We start from the raw sequence: 22,341 nt of genomic DNA, 5'->3' as shown, positions 1-22,341 counted from the left end.
GGGGGGGGGAGATAGGCCTCCAAACCTTGGAGGGCCTGAGATGTCCCCAGAGAGGTGGCGTCTGATACCCAGCCTGACATATAGACACAGACATACAGGCACACACAGACACAAACATCCATTCCCACCCTCATGCTCTCATATGCACTTACTCCACACTCAACCGACGTGGAGACAGACATAAAGAGACGCTGTACACACGATCACGCTCCCCAAGCGTACTCTACGAACCGGGTCTAGGTACCCTTGCCCCTGGAGGGGGGGGAACTGCACCCAGACCCAGGTGGTGTTACCCTTTTCCCTGCGGTGGGGGGAGGCAGACCGTCCCGACTCCGCAGCAGCAGGGAGGCCCCACACTCCAGACCGCAGTCGGACGGCCAACTCCTCCTCCTAGCCCCCCCGCTCCAGCAGGCCGCAGAGAACGGGGGTGAGAGAAGACTCCAAACCTCCCTCCACCTGCTCATTGTAGTGTTGATGCATGTGTGTTCTAAGGTGCAATTAAAACCCAGAAGGGCATGGAGCTACCTGCCAGAGAGCAGCAGGTAACCGCATAGTCCCACCTGCTAGCCCTCAATGTCTACGTGTATTTAAAATTGAGAGGTGGGCAACGACGCCAGGGGTGAGGTTCAAGGTTCAAGGTTCTTTATTTGTCACATGCATAGTTATACAAGTATAATACACAGTGAAATGTAGCCTGACACGCTCCTCGACATGTGCAAAAATTGGGGGGGGGGGGGGGGGGGGTGTAGAGGAAGAACATATATATATATATATATACACACACATACATATAGTATATACACTGGGTGAAGGTGCAGTAGTAGCAGCAAGCAGGTGAATTCTGTACATTAATATGAATAGACATCTGACTATTTTACAGGAGACAATATAAACATATTTAAATTTAAAGGAATTTGAAATGTACATTGTGCCTTGGTTTAGAGTGTCTGGTTTAGAGGCTGTACACCCTGATGGTAATTTGGATTCTGTGTATCGTGCCCACCCCCAAGATCCTATATGTATGTGTAATGAGAGTGTGAGTAATGTGAATGTCTAAGTTGTGGGATAAAATTGAGGCAGAGGCAGCCAGAAGGGGACGGGGGGGGGGGGGGGGGGGGGGGGTAGCCTCCTCTGCACCCTGGTGACACACCCCTACTCCAAGGCCCTGCATGTGTGGGTGGTTGTGGTGGAGCGGGAAGAGGGACGCAGCTGGAGATGGGGAGGGAAGGAAGGGAGTGGCAAGTGACCCCTCCCTGGGGCCAGCTCCCCCGCAGTAGGCACCCCCATACTCTGCGACCCGCCAGGGAAAGGGGGCCCAGGCCCATCCAGACCGGGGCCCAGTGCAGCAGCACCGCCCGGCCCCACAGAGCCCGGGACAGTCCACCCAACCCCACCACAGAGAAAACTGCACCCACCCCACCATCCACTCATCTTCCAGACTACATAAGACAATAGACGCCCAGGCTGAGATCTTCCTCCTCTCCTGCAGAGAGAGTTCCTGAAGAGAGGAAAGCTCCTGCAAGGTGTGGCAATCTCCTCCACCAGTTGAAGAGCCCCCCAGGTGGCTCGACGCACCGGCGGCACCCTGCGCCAGGGCCAGGCCCCCATGCACCCACCCGCCCACCACCCCGGCAACAGACCAACCAGGACCCAAGCCCCTGAGGCCCGGCCAGGGCCCCAGCCCAGAGACGGAGCGCCCCCAGAACCTCACACCCATCCCGGACCCACCCAGGGGCAGACAGGCTACCAGGTCAGTAACCCACGTCCGTCAGCACAGACCCTCCCCTAGCCCCGCTGCACGCAGCCACGAGGAAACCGTCACCTAAGAGCCAACAGAGCCCCCAACCGGACATGACCGCTACCCCGGGTTGAGCCCCCCAAGGAAGATGCTTCCGGGGAACCCCCCGACGCCCTAAGCCTGTCCCTACCCCCACACCAATCACAGCAGTGAAGGCGGGACCAAACTATGACCCCCTACCCCCACTAGGTGATGGAGCTGATCAAAGGAGCCCAGAGCAATTGATCTGATGTGGTGGCAGAGGCTGTATCAAGACTAATGTAATCTAATAGATCATTTCTATATTGGTTAGAATTAAGATTATTTTTATTTTTACACTTCATGAGGACTGTTTTCTTGGCTATGCATAGGGCAGTGAAAACCATATGGGCTATATTCTTTTCTGAAGTGACATTATCTAAGCTGCCCAACAAACACACTAAGGGGGAAGTTGGAATGTTACATTTCAGACACTTTGATAAGTCCTCACATATCTCGCGCCAAAACCTCTGAACTGGTGGACAGAACCAAAGAGCGTGGATGTAATTGTCCGGTGAATTAGTTTGGCAGTGTGAGCAGTTGTTGGTAGACGTAAAGCCCATCTTGAACACAGAGGCGGAGCCAGACATTTGAAACACCCGGGGCTTAGCCCAAAAGGGTAGTATGCATGTGGGGTTTTGGTTTTTTTTTGGGGGGGGGGGGGGGGGGTAAAAATGACTGAAAGATTAATAGGCTCTGTTTTGAGTTTTGTTCAAAAAAGAATGACTTCATATAGGGAAAAATATATATCACATGTGCAGGACACCTTAAACTAGTTTTTAAGCAGCAAGGCAGAACAAAATCAGGGCTGTATCAAGACATGAGGACTAAACCCCAATTCAACCAGACCCAGAACTGATCCAGAATTAAAACAGGACTACAACAGTTCAAAATCAGGACTACTTAGGATTTAACCAAGACAGAACCAGAATCAGAACTAGATGATAGTAGCACTAAAAATCATCATAGACCTGCACTACACTTATTTTTTAATTCTACCAATGTACAATATTTAGATTGAGAAAAGTTTATATAATTATTTAGCCTTGTTGTGCAAACAAGCCCGCATAACTTAATAAATATAGAATTTGAAAAATAACAAACCTAAAAAGAAACACTAGGTACGAGATACATGAGGACCTATGATACGGTGATACTTTTGGTAAACAACCATTTGACTAACATGTCTGTCTCACCTGCTCTTGTTTCACCTCTGTTCTGTCCTCGTTCTGCATCTCCCTCTCTCTCCCTCTCTGCTCCTCTCTCTCCCTCTCTGTTCCTCTCTCTCCCTCTCTGTTCCTCTCTCTCCCTCTCTGTTCCTCTCTCTCTCTTTGTGCTGACAATCATCAAATATACAGATATTTACAAACTCTTCAGAAAACACAAACACTTTTTAAATTGTAACATCAAATCAGACTAAATGTTTATTTTTTTAGATTGATAAATATAAAAAACATATTTGTTAACTTTAAGAGTAAAGAGAGAAACTATCTGTATTTCTTAATTTTAAATGGCACCAAATTGTATTCAAAATTGAGCCACACTTATGGAGCTCCACAGTTCTTTTCCTGGTGTTTTGGTTGACATCTCTTGATGTTCCCATGTCACAGAAACAGGCTCTGTGTTTTGCCTTATATGCATCCACAGCTGTGCCACCAATTTACTCACATGGACTCTACTAACCTATCAGAAGCTTCTTCAGCTCAGAATGGAATCGTCTGCAGTTTTCTTATTAATTAACAAACTTAGTGTACATGTACTCCTAAATTTGATGAAAGTGATAAAAAATAGACAGCTCTGTCTCTCTTTATTCTGACATTTAACTAATTCAAAAGATATTTCAATATTTATCTAAAACAAAAGTTTACTCTAAATTGATGTTGTACAGTAAAAATGTTTTATGTTTTCTCCCTAAAGTGTATGTAAATATCTGGTTACAAATGTGAATATCCTGCTTTGTACTGAAATCCCTCTTGTTTTGCATAGAAATATACTGAACAACATACAAAGCATAATATATAAAATAACATTTACCTGAGTTTTTTCTTTGAAAGAAGCCTCTAATGTCCATTCTTATATTTCAGTACATAACTGAAACCGATTTAGTCGGGGAGGGTAAGAACTGAAAATATGAAATAAACACACGTAAGCTAAGATTCTCTAAAAAATAGCATTTGTTCGGCTTTTCATTTCGCCATTTGTTGATTCACTTGAAGAGCAAGTAACGTAATATTGGTCAAGTGATCAGTTTGATATCAATCTTTCGTGATTCACCGTCATATTTACATTATTTGTACGGTACGAATGATTTGCTTTGGTACCTGGTCAAACTTAAGCTCTCCTTAGTATGGCTGGCTCCGTTTCTCCAACAGTGCACTCACAGGCAGCAGCTGCCCCGCCCCCTCGCTCAGTTGCTTAGTGCCTGAGCTCGGATCATACCAATATCAGGGGGGATTCACGCACAGTCGTAAATTCCCACAGTGTGCACTATGTGCTTCGAATATTGTGTGTACTTTTTGTTTTATACAGTTGTCAGCCAGGCATCTAACTATGAAAAAATTACACTCCAAAAGACCCCGGGCTTCTGACAAAACAACCCGGGCTTAAGCCCAGTAAGCCTCCCCCACGCTCCGCCCCTGCTTGAACATCCGATGACCTGTATAGTGCACTCTATGTAATATTTTGTATTGAATTAATTGAAGACTGGGATTTCTGATTAGATGAAAGGTTTGTAAGCAAGTCTGAGACCAGAAGTTTTGGTCTAAGTTAGCTGATAAATCCGCTTCCCATTTTGCAATAGGAAGTGATACTGATTCATCTGTTTTAGAAAGCATTCTGTATATTTTGGAAAGTAATTTGGGGGTTTTAAGAGTAAGAAATTGAACCACACTTGGTGGTGTTTGTAGTTCAACTTGACCCGGTTTAAATTTCTTTTTTACTATGGATTTAATTTGTTGATATTCTAAAAATCTTTTCTTGTTGATCCCATATTGTGTAACTAGTCCGTCAAATGAAATAAATTCTGTTCCTTCTAGTATATGTTCTAAATATTTGATTCCTTTACCACTCCAATCTGAAAAGTTTATCATATTATTGTTTTGTAATATGTCAGGGTTGTTCCAGATAGGTGTACGTTTGCATGGGATTAATGAAGACTCCGTGAATTTTAGAAACTCCCACCATGCTGTCAGAGAAGAGCTGATGTTGACGCTTTTAAAGCATTCATGTCGTTGGATGTTTGAGCTGATAAATGGTAGATCTGAAATCTCTAGATTATTGCAAAGTGCTTGTTCTACATCTAGCCAAGGTTCATCTAAGACGGTATGTTTTAGCCATCCTGAGATAAACTGAAGCCTGTTGGCTAAGAAGTAGTGCTGAAAGTTAGGTAGTTCTAATCCTCCTTTATCCTTGGTCTTTTGTAGTGTTTTTAAGCTTATACGTGGGGGTTTATTTTTCCAAAGCAATTTGGACATACATGAATCTAGAGATCTGAACCAATCTTGTGGCGGTTTAGTTGGGATCATTGAGAATAAATCATTTATTTTTGGTAAGACCATCATTTTTATAGCGGCAACCCTTCCCATGAGTGATATGGGTAGACATTTCCACCTAGCCAGATCACCTTCTACCTTCTTTAAAAGTGGGATATGGTTTAATTTAGTTAGATCTGCAAGCTTGGGAGAAACATTAATACCTAAATATTTTATATTTCCCGATTGCAGTGGTGTTGAAGAGGAATTATGGAGGGAGCAATTAATCGGTAGGACTGTAGATTTTGACCAGTTAATTGAGTAATCTGATATTCTTGCAAAAGAGTTTATCAATTCAATCACCACAGAGATATTGGTTTGTGAATTTTGGAGAAAGAGTAACACATCATCCGCATAAAGGCTGATTTTATGTTCCATGTTCTTGCATTTTATGCCCTTAATTACTGAATTCTGTCTAATTGCTGCTGCTAGTGGTTCAATAAAAATTGCAAACAGTGAAGGGGAGAGTGGGCATCCCTGCCTGGTGCCCCTCAAGAGACAGAAGCTGGAGGATGTCTGGTCATTTGTTCTGACACAAGCTGTTGGGGAATTATATAATATTTTTAACCAGTTTATGAAAGAGGATCCAAAACCAAATTTGTGTAAAGTTGCAAATAGAAATTTCCAGTTAACTCTGTCAAATGCTTTTTCTGCGTCTAAAGAGAATATTGTAGTTTCTAGGTTTTTACTGTATGAGTAGTCTATCAAATTAAGTAATCTACGTGTATTTGTTGATGAGTGCCGACCTTTTATGAAACCAGTTTGGTCAGGATGAATTAAGAGGGGGGTTATTTTCTCCAGTCTTTTTGAGAGAGCTTTGCAGATTATTTTAAGGTCTACATTTATAAGGGATATTGGACGATAGCTTGAGGGATATACAGGGTCTTTGCCTGGTTTTAGCAGGAGATTAATGTTTGCAGAATTCATATTTGATGGAAGTCTGCCCTTTTCTTTGATTTCCAACAACGTTCTGTAGAAAACTGGTGCTAGAATCGACCAGAATTCTTTGTAGAATTCTGCAGGAAAGCCGTCTGGACCTGGAGCCTTATTATTGGGCATACTTATCAGGGCTTCCTGGAGTTCACCTGGTGTCAGTGGTGAATCCAGTGCCATTGCTTGAGTGTCTAATAATTTTGGAAGAGTTATGTTGTCCAAAAACTGATCAATTTCTTTTTTAGATGGGTTTATTTGTGGTGAATACAACGTGTTATAGAAATCCCTGAAAATGTTGTTTATTTGTATCGGATCATATATTGTGTTCCCAGATGAATCTTGAACAGCACATATAGTTGTTTTTTCTTTATTTATTTTTAGCTGGTTTGCTAGAAATTGACCGGATTTATTACCATGTTCATAATTTTGTAAGCGTAGTCTTTGTACTAAGAATTTTGTTTTTTTATCAATTATCTCATTTAATTCTAGTTTTTTTTTGCGTATTTTGTTCAATGTTTCCTGATCTTGGTGGGACGCGTAGGCTTCTTCTAGTGATTTGATGTTTTTTTCTAATTCCTGAATATTTTTGTTTTCTTTTTTCTTTTTATGTGATGAGAAAGAAATTATTTTACCTCTCATCACAGCTTTCCCTGCTTCCCATAGAACAGAAGCTGATGTTTCGGGAGTGTCATTATAGTCTAAATATGAAGTCCACTCTTTTTTAAAATATTTAATAAAGTCTTCATCTTTAAGTAGTGATGTATTAAATCTCCAGTTTTTACTTGGCGTAGTATTATTCTTGTGCATTAGTTTTAAAGATACAGGAGCATGATCGCTGACAGCTATAGGGTGAATCTCAGTGTCTGAAATGTCACTCAGCAGTGAGCTGCTGACCAAAAAATAATCCAGATGAGAGTAGGAGTGATGGACATGTGAGAAAAAAGTATATTCCTTACTGGTGGGGTGAAGGGAGCGCCATGCATCGCAAAGACCAAAGTCGCTCATATACTGTTTGATTATATTTGTGGACTGCCAATTACGCTGAGTTCCCGCTGTATTGAGCCTATCCATGTCTTCATTTAGTCCAAGGTTGAGGTCGCCTCCAAGAACAAGTGTGCCATCTAAGTGTTAAGAGAGTGCACTGAAAAAACCGTGAAAGAATGAGGGATCATCAACATTTGGACCATATACACTTGCAATACATAGCTTTTTATCAAGTATAGATAGTTTAATGATTAAGAATCTGCCCTCTGGATCTATAACTGTATCGAGTACTGTGAAATTAATATTTTTATGTATTAAAATTGCTACTCCCCTTTGTCTAGAATTATAACAAGCTGAGAACATATTAGGAAACTCAGGTGTTTTAAGTTCATTCGAACCTCTAAGAGGTCTGTGGATCTCTTGTAAAAGGACAACATCTGCCTGTAGTTTTTTGAGTTGGTTAAATATTTTTAACCTCTTTTCTCTGGAGCCAGCTCCATTTATATTCCATGTAATGAACCTCAGTGTACCCATAGATGTTTGTGTATAGGGATGTATGCTGTGTGCGTCGCTTAGACAGGTGGAGAGAATACGTCACTTGTTCATAAATAAAAAGAAGGAGAGAGAGAAAAAATGTGTGGCGAGATGCTCCCTGAGTCTGACTATGTGTTTGCATAGTTACTAATATGAGTAGGCTTGGCTTAAGTGTGTGTATCCTAAACGACTGTGTGCGCTGTCTGACTGAAGTAAATGTGCTGCCGTTGAGCGCATGGTGTGTATGTGTCGAAATAAAGGGTGTTGTTTGTGGATGAGTGTCGAAGCAGGTGATCGAGGCAGTGAAAGGAATAAAGAAAGAAACCAAGGACAGGGGTGAGCAGCATAAAAGCAAGAGGGGGAAAAGAGAGAGAGAAAAAAACGAGAAGAAAAAAAAAACAAACAAAACGTAAACATTCCAATTAAATCACTGACGGAGAGTGACGGTGTTAATTCTGCTATGAAATCACACTTTAAGATGCGATTTGATACTGGTAAGTTAAACAGATGTTAATGCAAGTTAGTGTGAGTGGATAGGGAAATGGTGTAGCTGATTCTTATCTGGTGTGAGGTTAATACAGCCACGGAGTGATGTTGGGGTCGCGGTGGAGCTGTCCGTCCACGTACAGCCGGTCCACAGCGATGACAGCGCGGGAGCCCTTCTGGATGAAGCCGCGTCGGATTGGGAAGAGGACCCTGCGTCGTTCCAAGATCTCTTTGGGGAACTGGTCGTTCACGCTGAAGTCCGTTCCTTTTAATTCCCTGCCGCGGCTTTTCACCTGTTGTTTTTGTTTGAAGTGGCCGAATTTGGCCACGATAGGACGTGGTCTCCCGGCCGTAGCCCGAATGGGGCCGAGGCGATGTACCCGATCGAAGACGATGTTCTTCACAGTGTCCTCCGGCAGCTTCAGGTGGATTTTGATGAAGCTTTTTACCGTGGTCTCCGCGTCCTCTCCAGCGGCTTCTGGAATACCAGAAAATACCAGATTATCACGCATGCTACGAGCTTGTAGATCAATAACTGTTTCTTTTATTTTTTTATTTTCTCTATTGAGCTGGGTAACATTTTCTGTGAGACATTTCACCGACTCCCTTAGCGTGGCATTTTCAGCAGCAAGCGTTTCCACCTGCTGCTGGCTGTACTCCAGGGATTCTCGCAAGCATTTAAATTCTCGGTGAAGAATCTCCACCAAGGACAGCCTTGCGTCGAAACTGGACAATCGCTTGTCGATTGACTCCAGTATGTCGGCAATATCTTTGCCGGCTGGCGATGTTGAGCCGGGGGAATCTGCCGGGCGTTGTCTTTTCGACGACGGCGTCTCAGCTTTGGCCGGGGAAGCTGCACACTGGGCCTTCTTCATCACGAGATCCTGAAAGCACTGATCAATATAATCTTGGAGAGTCTCTAAACTCTCCCCGTTGTTCTCCAGGGTGTTGGAGATTATTTAGACAAATATTGTTAGTTATAAGACAATTGATAAGTGTATTTGGTAATAGGGGGAGACCGGGGATAGTTGTAACGTGGGTCAGTTGTAACACTTCCAATTTCTCCAATCAGGGCTAAGTTTCAAATGATGTGACTCATCCTGTGCATGCCCAATTCAGTTCTGCTATCACATGTGAAAAATCAGCACATTTTGTCAAACACAGACAATTTAACATCAAAAAAAGTAAGTTTTTCTACTTTATTTCAATTTCTAATAGCATTATCTGCTTTGCAGTTAAACTCATCAAACTTAAATTATGTTATTTGTATGTCTATGGGGATATATTCTGTGTAAGTCTTTAGTGCTAATGTTTTAGCCGTTGGCTGTAATGTTAGCTAGTTCATGGCTATAGGAGTCTGGGTCAGTTGTAACAGCAACAGTCTGGGTTAGTTGTAACAATAATGCAGATGTTACAACTTACCACACTTTTACTTTAACTTATATTAAACAAGTTGCGGCAACGACATCAGCAGAGAGAGGTTCACTGGTCGCTTTTGTATATGCGGTTAATGCCATTGGCAACACAATTCCTCCACTGTTTGTGTTCCCACACATACATTATGCAGACCACTGTGTCAGAGATGGACCAGTAGGAAGTACTGGTAGTGGAAATAAATCAGGATGGGTGCAAGAAACAGATTTCCTCATCTTTCTGAAGCACTTTGCAAACCACACCAAGGTAAGCCATGATAAAAAGTAATGGAATTGCGATGCTGGTGAACAACTACATTTTTTCAGCTTCATTGTTATGTTCAAAATTGGTGCAAGAGTTGTCGGTTATAATGCCCACTGAGCCAATGAGGCCAAACTCAAGGAAGACCAACCAAAATTAATGAAATATTCAGTTGCAGAAAATTCCATAATTTGTCTTTTTTGGGGGGTTGGAATATGTTCAAAAGCTGGATTTCTGCATTCTGTCACACACACACAGCTACATAAATGGCTCTAAGTGCATTCATGTGTTGAATAAACAAAGATTACATGTTAATGTTTTGTTAGTACCCTTATTTCATTGTGTTACATTTCACCCCAGGATATGTTACAACTAACCCAGACTATGGGGTTAATTGTAACATTTCACTCTTCGTGTTTGAGACCATACCATGCAATGAGTAATTGTGCTGCAGAGAAAATAGCTGCACTATTTAATAGCAGAGACATGTAAATACTTTGCATTACATTTTGAATCCACTACCTTAAAAGAGCTCCAATTTACAGACAGAAATGTCAAAAATGTTACAACTATCCCCGGTCTCCCCTACTGAAGCTTAAATGAATTTGTTCAAATCTAAACTACCATTTGCTTTAATTTTCCGCCAACAATCTCCGGCGTCTGACGTCAGTTACAACATGAGTCGCTTACCTTGTCCGTCACTTGTCCTTTTTTCAGACTAAAATCAAATTAACAAACTAAAATCAAAGCATTCTTTGATTTTAGTCTGTTAGCCCACAAGCTGAGTTTTTATCAGAGTCCTGCATGAGTCAGTGTTATTTCACTGACACCATCACAGTTTTACACACCTGTTCTGTATGACTTTGTCTCAGGTTTGCGGTGATATCCAGCACTCTGAGCTGATGGCAGATCTGGTCAGTCCACAGTAGCTTCAACCACTAAATTATCTCTAACACATCACCAAACCAAAGTCTTCCTGCTAAGAGTACATCAAAGGTGAAAAGCGAGCCTAGAATGTCATCATTTCTGCTCTCCTCTTTCTTCTTCTTCTACTTCTGGACCGCACACATCTGTCGCTGCCCTACTCAGGTCGATCTAATGAAAATCAGCCAGAAATAATAATCAGAAATCCAAATGTAGAATTTATAGTTCCCCATTGATGCAATTTGGTTATTAAATTTAAGAAGCAGTCTGTAATGCTCACCCCAGCATAGTTGAAGCAGATCATCAAAGCATGCTGAACACTTTCTACCATTCCACATGTGCATTTTCTATCCAGGTACTCAACAGCACCAAACCATAATTGTGAATCCATGGCTTTGATCTGGTGAAAATCACCCTACCCCTACTGTTCATCTTTACACACAACAGATGGTGTTTCTGTATCTTAATATATGACTGAATGAAAAGTAATGACAACCGTTATTTTCAATCTTCCATTGCTTCTACCTGTTGTTTCTCTGTATTATTGTCGGATCTTTACCTTCAAATAAAGTGCCTTCAATATAAACTGCCTCGAGGTAACTTGTTGTAATTTGGTTTTTTATTAAGAAAATTGAACTATTGTGGCAGAAAAGTTGGATGCAAACCAAGACTAAAAGTCCTCAGGCAGGAGTCATAGCTGGGCTTTAGCATCTGGGTCACCCACTTTACCCAGGGAGCTAAACCAGCATCTCCAACAGGTGATTTGTTTGTCTGGCAGTTTCAGGCTGGGAAAGCTTGTTAAACTTTAACAAAACATTATTTGGCACCAACGTGAATGATTTGGGTCATGTTTATCACGTCTGAGTCAGGGAGCAAAGGTCACCTCCTTTATGCAGGATTTCACCTTATGCCAACAGGGGAAAAAAATCACGAGTTCTTAAACAAGCTGTAGGTCATGTTACTACACACATTTCAATATGTAAGCATTTCATCATGTTTTAGAGTCTCATAGTTATTTCAGCCTCATCTTCACATATTTTCACAAATATTCACATTATCTCCGAGATCCAGTTGTGAAATTTTTTCCCTCAGTGTAACCGATTGCAACACAACAAATGACTGACCAGTGATTAGTGTTTTACAGTGATTACGACAGACAGCCTGTTTCTGCCACTGCTGCCAAGCATTTGCTCTTTTCAGCTTGTTCAATTGTGGAGGTTTTTACATTCTTTACCTTACAATATAAAGCACCTTGAGGCAACTGTTGTTTTTTGGCACTATATATAAATATAAATGAATTGAACTGGTAGCAACTTTATGAATGAGAAAATGAAAACAAGTGTCAGTCAGCTGGTTCATGTCCAGCAGGTGGGGAGGAATCAGTGAGTCTGTTACTCCAGTTACTTACTGAGAGGTAAAGTTAAAGAAAACGAGTTTCCTTCATCGCACTAAACCTGCCCACTAAACATGACCCTGAATGAACCCATATGTAAAGGACTGTAGGTTTTAAGCAGGCTCAGGTAATGGCAACACAATAGATGAGGAAAGTGGGGGAACTCTGACGACATCTAGTGGACATCTTGAAGATGACGGGTCTGAACAGAGAGCAATGTAGGTCTGTGGAGAAGATTGCAGCACACTGTGAAATATGAACTATGAATAATATCTACATCTGTAATGATGTAATCAAAATAGGCTCCATGTAGTTTAAGTTCTGTTACTGTACTTATGAAGCAAACTGCACACACAGAGTTGGCAAACATTGAGTTTACTTGCATTTAGGCAAAATGATATAAACACTTATCATGAGCCAATATAGCACATTTAACTGCTTTTATTTAGCAGGGATTACACAATACACAAAATTAGTCACAAAAAATTTTAATCAAATCTTGCAACATGTTGCTAAGAAGAACCAGGACAACCAGGTCAAAGCCATGCTGAAGTATAACCTTCATTAACATAAATCACAAAGAAAACATATTTAAATAAAAATTGTATACTTGTCTTGAACTTTTTTTAAATCTTTAGTCCTGTGTATTAAAACTTATTTATTGGCTGATAAAAAGGAATCACATCATGGTTGTTACAAGGAACAAGTGATGAAAAACTCATTTTCATGTTTGTTTTCTTCTATACTGAAGAAGAAATACAAGTTTCTGTGGTAAATATTAAAAGAGCATCCATGTTCAATAAATATTTGTGTCACCTTTAAAGACCAATAAAAAAAATATCAAACTTAGAGAAACATAAAGTCAGGGCTGGAACAAACAACATAGAGTGCCCTTCACTGCTGTGGACAGGAAATGTACCGTGACTTGGAGCATGAGGTCATTTTCTACCTCGGGTGCTGCAGTGATTTGGTTTGTCACTCAGGTGGATCCTTAGATGAAAATTCAGTCCTGATTTCCAACTGAATCTTTCCCCACAGGAGCTACAAATATATGGTTTCTCACCTGTGTGGATCCTTCTGTGACTTTTCATAGTCGACAAGTCTCTAAACTCTTTCCTACAGACGTTGCAAGAATACGCTTTCTCACCGGTGTGGATTCTCAAATGAGTTTCTAGTCCTGATTTCTTACCAAATCTTTTCCCACATGTGCTACAGAAATACGGCTTCTCGCCTGTGTGGATTCTCACGTGACTTTCAAATCCGGATTTCTTATTAAATCTTTTCCCACAGGTGATGCAAAAATATGGCTTCTCGCCTGTGTGGATCCTTACGTGAGTTTCCAATCCTGATTTCCAAATGAATCTTTTCCCACAGGTGCTACAAGAATGTGGCTTCTCACTTGTGTGAACTCTCATGTGTCTCGTCAGGTTGGATTTACACTGAAAAGTTTTTCCACAAGTGTCACAGCTTACAGATTTTTTACTTGTATCAGTTTCACTCCGAGACTTATCTGTTCGGTTTTTGTGACGTCTCCTTTTCTTCAGCTCCGCATTTCTAGTTGATCCCGAGTCCACATGCTGGTTTTCTTCCTGTTCCTCAAGCTCTGGTTCAGGAAAGTTAAGAGCAAGGAGCTGGTCATCGTTTGGTTCTGATTCACTGAGGTCACTTTCCTCAAAACTAGAAGTCACCATAAAACTATTGATCTCCTGCTTCAGTACAATCTCCTCCAGCTCCTGACTGGTGCAGAGTTCCTCCTGTTCCTCTTTAATCTGTGGAGGATCTGGGTCCTCCTGGTCCAGACTTGAGTTCCTCTCCTGCTGATTGGCGACAAACTCCTCCTCCTTACAGGCAGTTTGCTGGTGGAGGTCTAAACGAACAATAAAAAAAATGTAATTATAGAAAAACACTTCTGAGAAGATAAAGTTTTAGTTAAAGTCTGTAATGAGGGCATGTTGCTCACATTTGCAGGTGAAATTAAAAGTGTGTAAAAATGAAGTTATTTGTGCACTCTGATGCAAATGAGAACTTGAGTTCTGACATTTTTCAGCAACATTAAGAGTAAAAAAAACCTTTCAAACAAAAAAGAACTCACTTATTACTGACTGACTGATGATCTATTTTGGAGTTGATCTCGAAACTGATCTACATCTTGATATTTTTCAAAATAATCTTCACTATTGGGGGTGGCTGTAGCTCAGGCGGTAGAGCAGATCATCTACTGATCGGTTCGATTCCCGGCTTCACCTAGTCTGCATTTCAAATATCCTTGGGCAAGATACTAACTCCAAGTTGCCTCAAGTTGCTCTTTGATCTGTGGAATGTGTGTCTGAATGTTGGTAGAAAGCACTAAGAAAAATGTGCTTGTGCGAATGGGAGTGAGTGGGTGAATGCACAAGTTTTGTAAAGCGCTTTGAGTGCTCAAGATTGAGTAGAAAAGCGCTATATAAGAACCAGTCCATTTAAAACTCCCTGTCATGTTTTCACGAATACACATTAAATAGATCTGACTGATACAAACTGTAGGTTTAATATTAATGTTAACACTTCAGAAAAGCGATTACAGTTTTACCGCTGGTCTGTAAATCTTTCTCAGGTTTCCAGATGTTATGCAGCTGTCTGAGCCGCTCTTCCCCGCTCCAGACGACGATGCCTTCATCCTCGTGTTTCACTACAAGCTGTTCTCCCTCTTGACTGATGCAGAGTTCCTCCTGTTCCTCTTTGATCTGTGGGGGATCTGTGTCCTCCTGGTCCAGATTGAAGTTCCTCTCCTGCTTCCAGACCTGCTGGCCAGCCAGATCTTCCTCCTCCTTACACTTCATGTTGATGTGGGACTTGAGGAACAAAGTAAAAAGAAAAAGATTAGACAGGTAAAGGTGCAGCCTCAGTCAGCAGGGCTGTACACTGTGAGCATGTTGCTCACATATGTGAGAGAGGTTTGTACAAATGTTTCAGAAGCACCATGTGACTCCCTCTCTTTGTTGGAAAGTCTTATTAATTCACTTTATAACTATTACTTTGAAGATAAATTTCTACCATCACAAAAATATTATGACCTCTTTAAAAACAAACAACGGCAACTACATGACTTAAATTCCATGTTTAGATGAAGGTAATGGTCAATGCCTTTTGACAGGGGAAAAACCTCCACACAGAAGAATCTTACTTGGCTGAATCATAAATTATTCACCATGATTAAAACTGCAGATGAGCAATAATCTGCATTTTATTTTAGCCAAAGAGGAATGTTTCTGTTTGTCTGTGATCTGACTTTTTCTGCTGGCTCCAAATTTCATTTTATCCTGTGTAAGTTTGTTTCTCTTCCTGTTAACTAGCAAAGTCAAAATCACCTTGATTCATTTAACTTTAATTCAATTATAAATGTAATCATTTTATTGAACAATTAATTTCATTTCAATGAAAAACAATTACTTAAAAGAAAGAGATTAAGTTGGAGAGAGACATGTGGCCATCTTTTAGTGAGTTAGACCCTGATTAAGGGCTATTTTTAAAAGTAAAGCCCATCTCTCAAAGTCCCTGCCGGCCTGCCTCCACCTCGGGAAGTCTGTGGGTGCAGACGGAGGTGAGGAGCACCACAGGCGGCAGAGAACTGTCTGTAGCCCCGGAGTGAGGCGTCGTGAACCGAAGCAGACAGCGAACTGTGGCACAGTGCAGAAAACCGAAGCTTTCCCTCCCTGTTTGGTTTTGATGTGTCTCATGAAAGTCTATTGTTAAAAGTTTACCTTTAAAAAAAACGGACGCACTTGTTTGATTAGCTGCTCTCTGATTTTAGCCTGTTAGCTTACAGACTGAGCTCAGATCGTTCCTGTGTTAGTTCATTGAGAACATCACAGTTTTACATACCTGCTGCGTGACTTCATCTCGGGTCTCCGGCTGATATACAGCAGTCTGAGCCAGTGGCGGATCTCATCATCCTGGACGACTGTTTTTAATGTTTTTAACCACGGAGATTTCTTCTGCATCATCAGTCTCTCATTGTTAAACTCTCCCAGAAACTGAAGACAGTTGTGCCATTTCCGCGCTTCTTCTTCTTCTATTGAGTAGACGGCAGACTACACATGTCCAAGGGTAATACTGTCCTCCTCAGGCCATTGGCATCAAGTCAAAGCCTTAAAGTCTGGTACTTTGCGCATGGTCATTTTTTACGAACAGCAGAATCACAAGACAAAGCGTGCCAATGTTTATACTTTTCACTGTGACTGCCAAATAGATGAAAAAGTAGATGTTAAAAAACAACTTATAGTTTTGTCATTGGGCTGGTAGAAAGCTATGAGTTTCTGTCCCTTTGTCTGACCTTAGAGACTTATTTTAAAAGGAAACATTACAATCCTTTAAAGCAAGTATTTTCACCTCTGTTCCCCCCTCTGTACTTAGCTTTTTTGTTGTCATGTCAGTAATTGTCCAGTTGATGGCTCCCTTGGATCACAAGCCTGTCTCATGAGTCCAAGTGAATATATTCTTAATAAACAGCTTTGAAGAATTTGTGACCAACTTTGTTTAATTCGGAACATCATCATCATGAGTCAAACTCACTCTTGGATCTACAAAATATTTAACAAAAACAAACATCACTGAATCATAAGGTATTTGCTCCAACTCTTAGTCCAGAAACACATGAGTGAACTAGATCAGCTGCTCCTCCAGTTCAGCTGTGGATTTATATCATTATTTATATTTGTAAAGTGGATATGCAGTTTTTCAGTACTAATATAAGCATTTTATATCATTGCTTTATTGACAGATGTTTGGTGTTCAAGGTCAGGCATCAGTTTGAAAAAAACAAACAAACACACTGAGTTGAACTTGAACTTCCTACTGACAAAAACTAAAATTGGTGCAAAAATAACCAGAAACATATAAGAAGCATCCTGGAGGTGCTGCAGACAAGATAGGACCAATAACATGTCAACAGGAAATCCTTTTTACTAATTTGTTTATTTCTTTTTAGATTTTTACTCTCCATTTTAAGCCATGATGTTTGCTGATACTGTGTTCCTACTGTTTGTTCTCATTAATAGTTCTGTTTTTAACATTCTGTGCTGAAGCTGGAGGAAATGTTTCTACAGTGTCAGATGATACAGCTCCAAACTAAATAAGTGACTAACTAACGATGCTTTAATACACTTTACTATAAATTATGATATAGTGCACTTTCTTAAAATTTCTTATTGCTCTGTAATTAATTGTTTTCTTTATAAATGTACAAATGAGAATAAAATCTGTGTGATAAAGGAAGGTCTGTAGACTTCTCTGTTAAGATCAGTGAAGAGAAACAACAACATACAAATACCTAAGAAAAATATTCAGTAAACATTTAGAAGATAGAGAAGTTTATGTTGTCATGTGGAGAAATTTTTCAAATAAAAATATCCATAAGCATTGATAGTCTCCATGGCTGAACAGACACAGGAAAGAGCTCCACCTATAAAACGTAAAAACATCAAGACAACATGTTGAAGATGTCGAGATACTGCCCATAATGTTTGACTGACATCTGATTTATGTGCAGCACATAAATACCACAATAATGATGGAGAGAAACTAAAAGGGAACTAAAATACAGATTTAAACTTACAACAATATGAAAGACTTCAGTCTATTTCACTTTAATCAACTCAGCAGTGGCTCCATAATAATAGTAAAACCAGAGTCCAGCATAGAGCGGCTGAGTGAATGTGGTCTGGACTCTGTGGAGGAGAGTCATGGTTTCAGAGACGCTGTAGAAGGACAAAATACCTGCTCTGTGATCCAGGTACACTCCTACTCTGGAGGAACGAGGACCTGAGACACGAGTTTGGATGTTGTTGTACCAAAATATATATCTGTTGTTGTAACAATCTAATGACCAAGATTTGTCATTACATCCAAATTCAGATTCACCACCAAATAAACATTCATATCCTTTTCTGCTGATATTCTTGTATGCGACTGCTACATAAACTCCTCCCCCTCTCCACTCCACCTCCCAGTAACAACGTTCAGTCAGACTCTCTCTACTCAGGACCTGAGACCTGTTAGTGAATCTGTCTGGATGATCAGAATAAGACTGTTGTTGTTTCATTAATGTTGCTTTTCTGTTCCCCTCTGATAATAACAGCCGTTTGTGTGCTGTGTTTGGATCCAGTGTGATTTCACATGAATATTTTAAGAATCCAGCTCTGGTCTTTGGCTCTGGTTGTGACAGTGAAACATCCACTTCAGTGACTGTCAGTGAGATGTTTGTCCATTCCTCTCTCAGAATGTCCTGTAGTTTATCTCTGACCTCTGACACAGCTGCTGTCACATCCTCAAAGTAGCTCAGAGGACGGATATTGATGCTGGATGAGTCTGTAGACTCACTGAGTGCTGACAGTGAGGGGTAGTTGTGTAGAAACTGGATGTGATCCTCTGTGTGTGAGAGCTGCTTCAGCTCAGCATCTTTCCTCTTCAGCTCAGTGATCTCCTGCTCCAGCTTCTCCTGAAGCTCTTTGACTCGACTCACTTCAGTTTCCTGCTGGGATCTGATCTGCTGCTTCACATCAGAGCTTCTTTTCTGGATGAGATGGATCAGCTCAGTGAAGATCTTCTCACTGTGCTCCACTGTTTGATCAGCAGACTGATTGATGGCCTCCACCTCCTGTTGAAGCAGCTTCACATCTTTCTCTCTGTCCTGGATTCTCTGCTGGATGTTTTGTCGACTCACCTCCAGCTCTCTCTGCCTCTCAGTCCTTTCTGCTGCAGCTGAGACTGTGTCGTGGCCTTTATGTTCATCCACAGAGCAGAGATAACAGATACTCTGCTGATCAGTACGGCAGAACATCTTCATCACCTCATCATGACGAGAGCAGATGTTCTCCTGGAGCTTCTTGGAGGGCTCCACCAGCTTGTGTTTCTTGAATGAAACTGCAACAATATTATGAGTCTGAAGGTGTTTCTCACAGTAAGATGCCAGACAGAATAAACAGGACTTGAAGGCTTTCATTTTTCTTCCAGTGCAGACATCACAGGCCACATCTTCAGGTCCAGCATAGCAGTGATCAGCAGGAGCAGCTTGGAGTCCAGTCTTCTTCAGCTGCTCCACTAAAACTGCTAACATGGTGTTTTTCACCAGGACAGGCCTCGCTGTGAAAGTCTGTCTGCACTGAGGGCAGCTGTAGATTTTCTTCTTTTCCTCTTCATCCCAGAAGCTTTCAATACACTTCATGCAGTAGCTGTGTCCACAGGGAATAGTCACCGGATCCTTCAGTAGATCCAAACAGATCGAACAAGAGAAGGTTTCTCGGTCTAGCTGAACTCCTTTCTGCGCCATTTCTCCTCTCAGTGTCAGTGACTGTGTAAGTTTCACTTCCTTATTATAGAAACTGGTCTGATCTGAACAACAAGTGTTGCTGCTGTGAATGGGGCCTGCCAGCTCTAACACATGTTGGTTACACCCATCTTCATAATGTAGATCTAAAGGGGAGGGAACACAGAACGATATGGACAGACAGGAGGTGCTGAGCTAGAGAGCAGGAAGAAGAGGAAGGGTTTTCATGCTGTGATTCATTCCAGAAAGCAGGAAGAGGCTCTGTGTTTAATTGTTTTTCTGTTCAAACCTTTAACTAAATAATATAAATGTCAATAACTGGATGCCTCTCTATTCTTTTTGTTAATCTGCTAAATGAATAGTTTGTTTCTTTTAACAATTCAAATAGCAGAAATGAACAGCTGACAGCTTGTCAGACTCAGACTGTAAACCATAGAGACAGTTTATATATACATTTAGTCAGGGCAGTGCAGAGATGTTTAAAGGGGCGGGTGCTCACAGTTAAAAAGGGCACATAGAAGCAGGCTGAAGAACAACAACCCACATTCATCAAGAATCTAATATGGAATCGCATCACACTACATCACTGTCATCAGGTGGGCACAATGCAAAGCAAACGTAGCCCATTTTTTACCTGATGGGGTACAATGTTGCTGTTTGGGGGGTTGCTTCTGCTCTTGCTGCTGATAGTGCTGGAGGGCAGGGCTGTGTTGATCTGAGACTGTAGAGATTAAACAGTCCACAGGAGAGAGGGTAGCTGATTAAACAAGTGTTATGAGATAATAATAAAACGCAAAGATTGGTCACGGCGCTTGGAACCATAAGGCAACAAAACTGTGGGAAATAAACTAAGCTCTGCCTGTGAATCACTCTTTGCCTCTCTTCTTCCTTCCATCTCCTCATCTCATCTATCACATTCCACTTGCTGTCCATCTGAGAACGAGGCACAGTTTGCTATTGAATCCATCTATTATTTAATTATACATTTTAACAACTCTTGCACCTAATCCCCTTAGGCAGAGCAATGAAATGCACAGCTTTGGAGAACCGATCGATGATGGTCAGAATAACTGTTACCTGAGGATGGTGGGAGACCAGTGATGAAGTCCAGTGCGATATGAGACCAGGGGCATCTAGGAACGGGCAACAGAGGCCAGCAGGAGGTGAAACCTAAACTGGAAAAAACTAACACAACACAGAACTGAAACCTAAAATGGAGATGCAGGGAGACGACACAGAATGATGCAGGAAAAAACACAGATGAACCGGCGAGGAGCACACGAGGACACATAGTATAAATACACACAGGGGGAGACATGGAATGGCAAAGACACAGCTGATCCTAATTGACTACACGAGACAGGGGAAATGTGAACAGAACACACTAACATAAGACATGGACCTTCACAATAAAACAGGAAATGCACAGAGACATGATACAGACACTAAATAGAGGGGAACACAGAAACCAAACTCTAAGAACTAACTAAGGCTACATTCACACTGCAGGCGAAAGCGCATTAAATCCGATTTTTTTGACCCTATGCGACCCTATATCCGATCATGCTATGACAGTGTGAACGGCACAAATCCAATATTTTCAAATCTGATCTGGGTCACTTTCACATGTGGTACTGAATACTGAATCTGAATATGCAAATTAGGGGAAATTTACATCAAATTAAATGAGTAATGGCTGATTTGATGACCAAAATCAATGATGGTACTTAGAAACACATGACATTACACATTACATTTTCATGCAGTTAGAAGTTTGAACCTGCAGCTTTATTAAATGAACACCTGGTATCCAACAAGAGTTTAGTTTAAACTTTAGGAACAAAAAAGTAAGAATCAACAGAATTAAACAAAGAACCAACAGCACAGGAAAGTTTAATCTTCATGAAAAACACATGCAGTGACTTCAACGTCCACAATAACACAATGTGTTTGGGCTTATGTGTGTCAGTTTCCAGCTTTAATCTTATGTAACAAGACCTCTTTATAGGTCAATAGAGGAATGAAGTCATTGTTGAACTACAGCTTGTGTGTGTGTCACCTCCACAACCTACAACAATAAAATATGATCTTTGAGTAGTGATATGGGAGTAAAATATACCATACTGATGTGAATAGGAGGTCATCTTTTCCCTCGGCTGTTAGGGTACCTGGGTCGTTGACCCAGTGTTTTGTGTTTATGGTTTTTTGAGTCTTGTTTAATCATTATTCTGTTCTCTGTGTATCTTATGTTTCCTAGTTATCAGAATCAGAATACTTTATTAATCCTTCAGGATTAATAAAGTATTCTGATTTACTTTATTAAATCAGAATTCAAGGGCTTACGCTCTTGAATTTATTCAGTATTTGTTGTTTAGGTTGTCTTGGTTAGTATTTGGTCCCGTTCATGTCTTTGTCTCGTGTCTTCTCTCGTCCCTTGCTCTCTGTCCTTTTTGCTCTGCTGCAAACAGAAGCAGAGAAAACTGGAGCTTCTGGTCTTGGCCAGATCTCTTTTGAAAAAGACATTTTAAAGTCAATGAGACTTTTTACCAGATAAATAAATAAAGAATATAAAAGTCTTCTACTTTATGATGGAAATGTTCTTTCTGGCTCAAAATGACATCATTTATCTGAATCTGTAGAAGAAGAAACAATCTCGGAAAGTCACTTTACTCTGTATCTCACTGGATATTCAAAGTTTTTAACAAAAGAGAAAAAGAGAAGCATTCTTTGATTTTAGTCTGTTAGCCCACAAGCTGAGTTTTTA

At 40.9% G+C, this 22,341-nt stretch overlaps 2 protein-coding genes across 2 annotated transcripts; both read right to left on the bottom strand.

Moving 5' to 3' along the window:
- Positions 1 to 12,633: 12,633 nt before the first annotated feature.
- Positions 12,634 to 16,936, bottom strand: LOC146687016 (uncharacterized). Its single transcript, XM_085437985.1, has 3 exons — positions 16,136 to 16,936; positions 14,844 to 15,105; positions 12,634 to 14,141 (listed from the first exon to the last, which is right to left on the bottom strand). The coding sequence occupies exons 2-3, from the start codon at positions 15,091 to 15,093 to the stop codon at positions 13,213 to 13,215; spliced, it is 1,179 nt and encodes a 392-aa protein (XP_085294111.1). The 5' UTR covers positions 15,094 to 15,105; positions 16,136 to 16,936; the 3' UTR covers positions 12,634 to 13,212.
- Positions 16,937 to 17,004: 68 nt separating this feature from the next.
- On the bottom strand, positions 17,005 to 22,242 carry LOC146687015 (tripartite motif-containing protein 16-like). Its single transcript, XM_085437937.1, has 3 exons — positions 20,655 to 22,242; positions 20,212 to 20,298; positions 17,005 to 19,723 (listed from the first exon to the last, which is right to left on the bottom strand). Exons 1-3 carry the CDS (start codon positions 20,893 to 20,895, stop codon positions 17,889 to 17,891), a joined length of 2,163 nt encoding a protein of 720 aa, XP_085294063.1. The 5' UTR covers positions 20,896 to 22,242; the 3' UTR covers positions 17,005 to 17,888.
- Between the last annotated feature and the right edge of the window lie 99 nt (positions 22,243 to 22,341).

The sequence above is a fragment of the Copadichromis virginalis genome, linkage group LG18, assembly GCF_057382275.1.
Source record: "Copadichromis virginalis isolate Kocher_CV1m ecotype Utaka linkage group LG18, C_Virginalis_male_GT1.1, whole genome shotgun sequence".
Classification (NCBI taxonomy): Eukaryota; Metazoa; Chordata; class Actinopteri; order Cichliformes; family Cichlidae; genus Copadichromis; species Copadichromis virginalis.
This window is presented reverse-complemented; position numbering and strand designations above follow the sequence as displayed.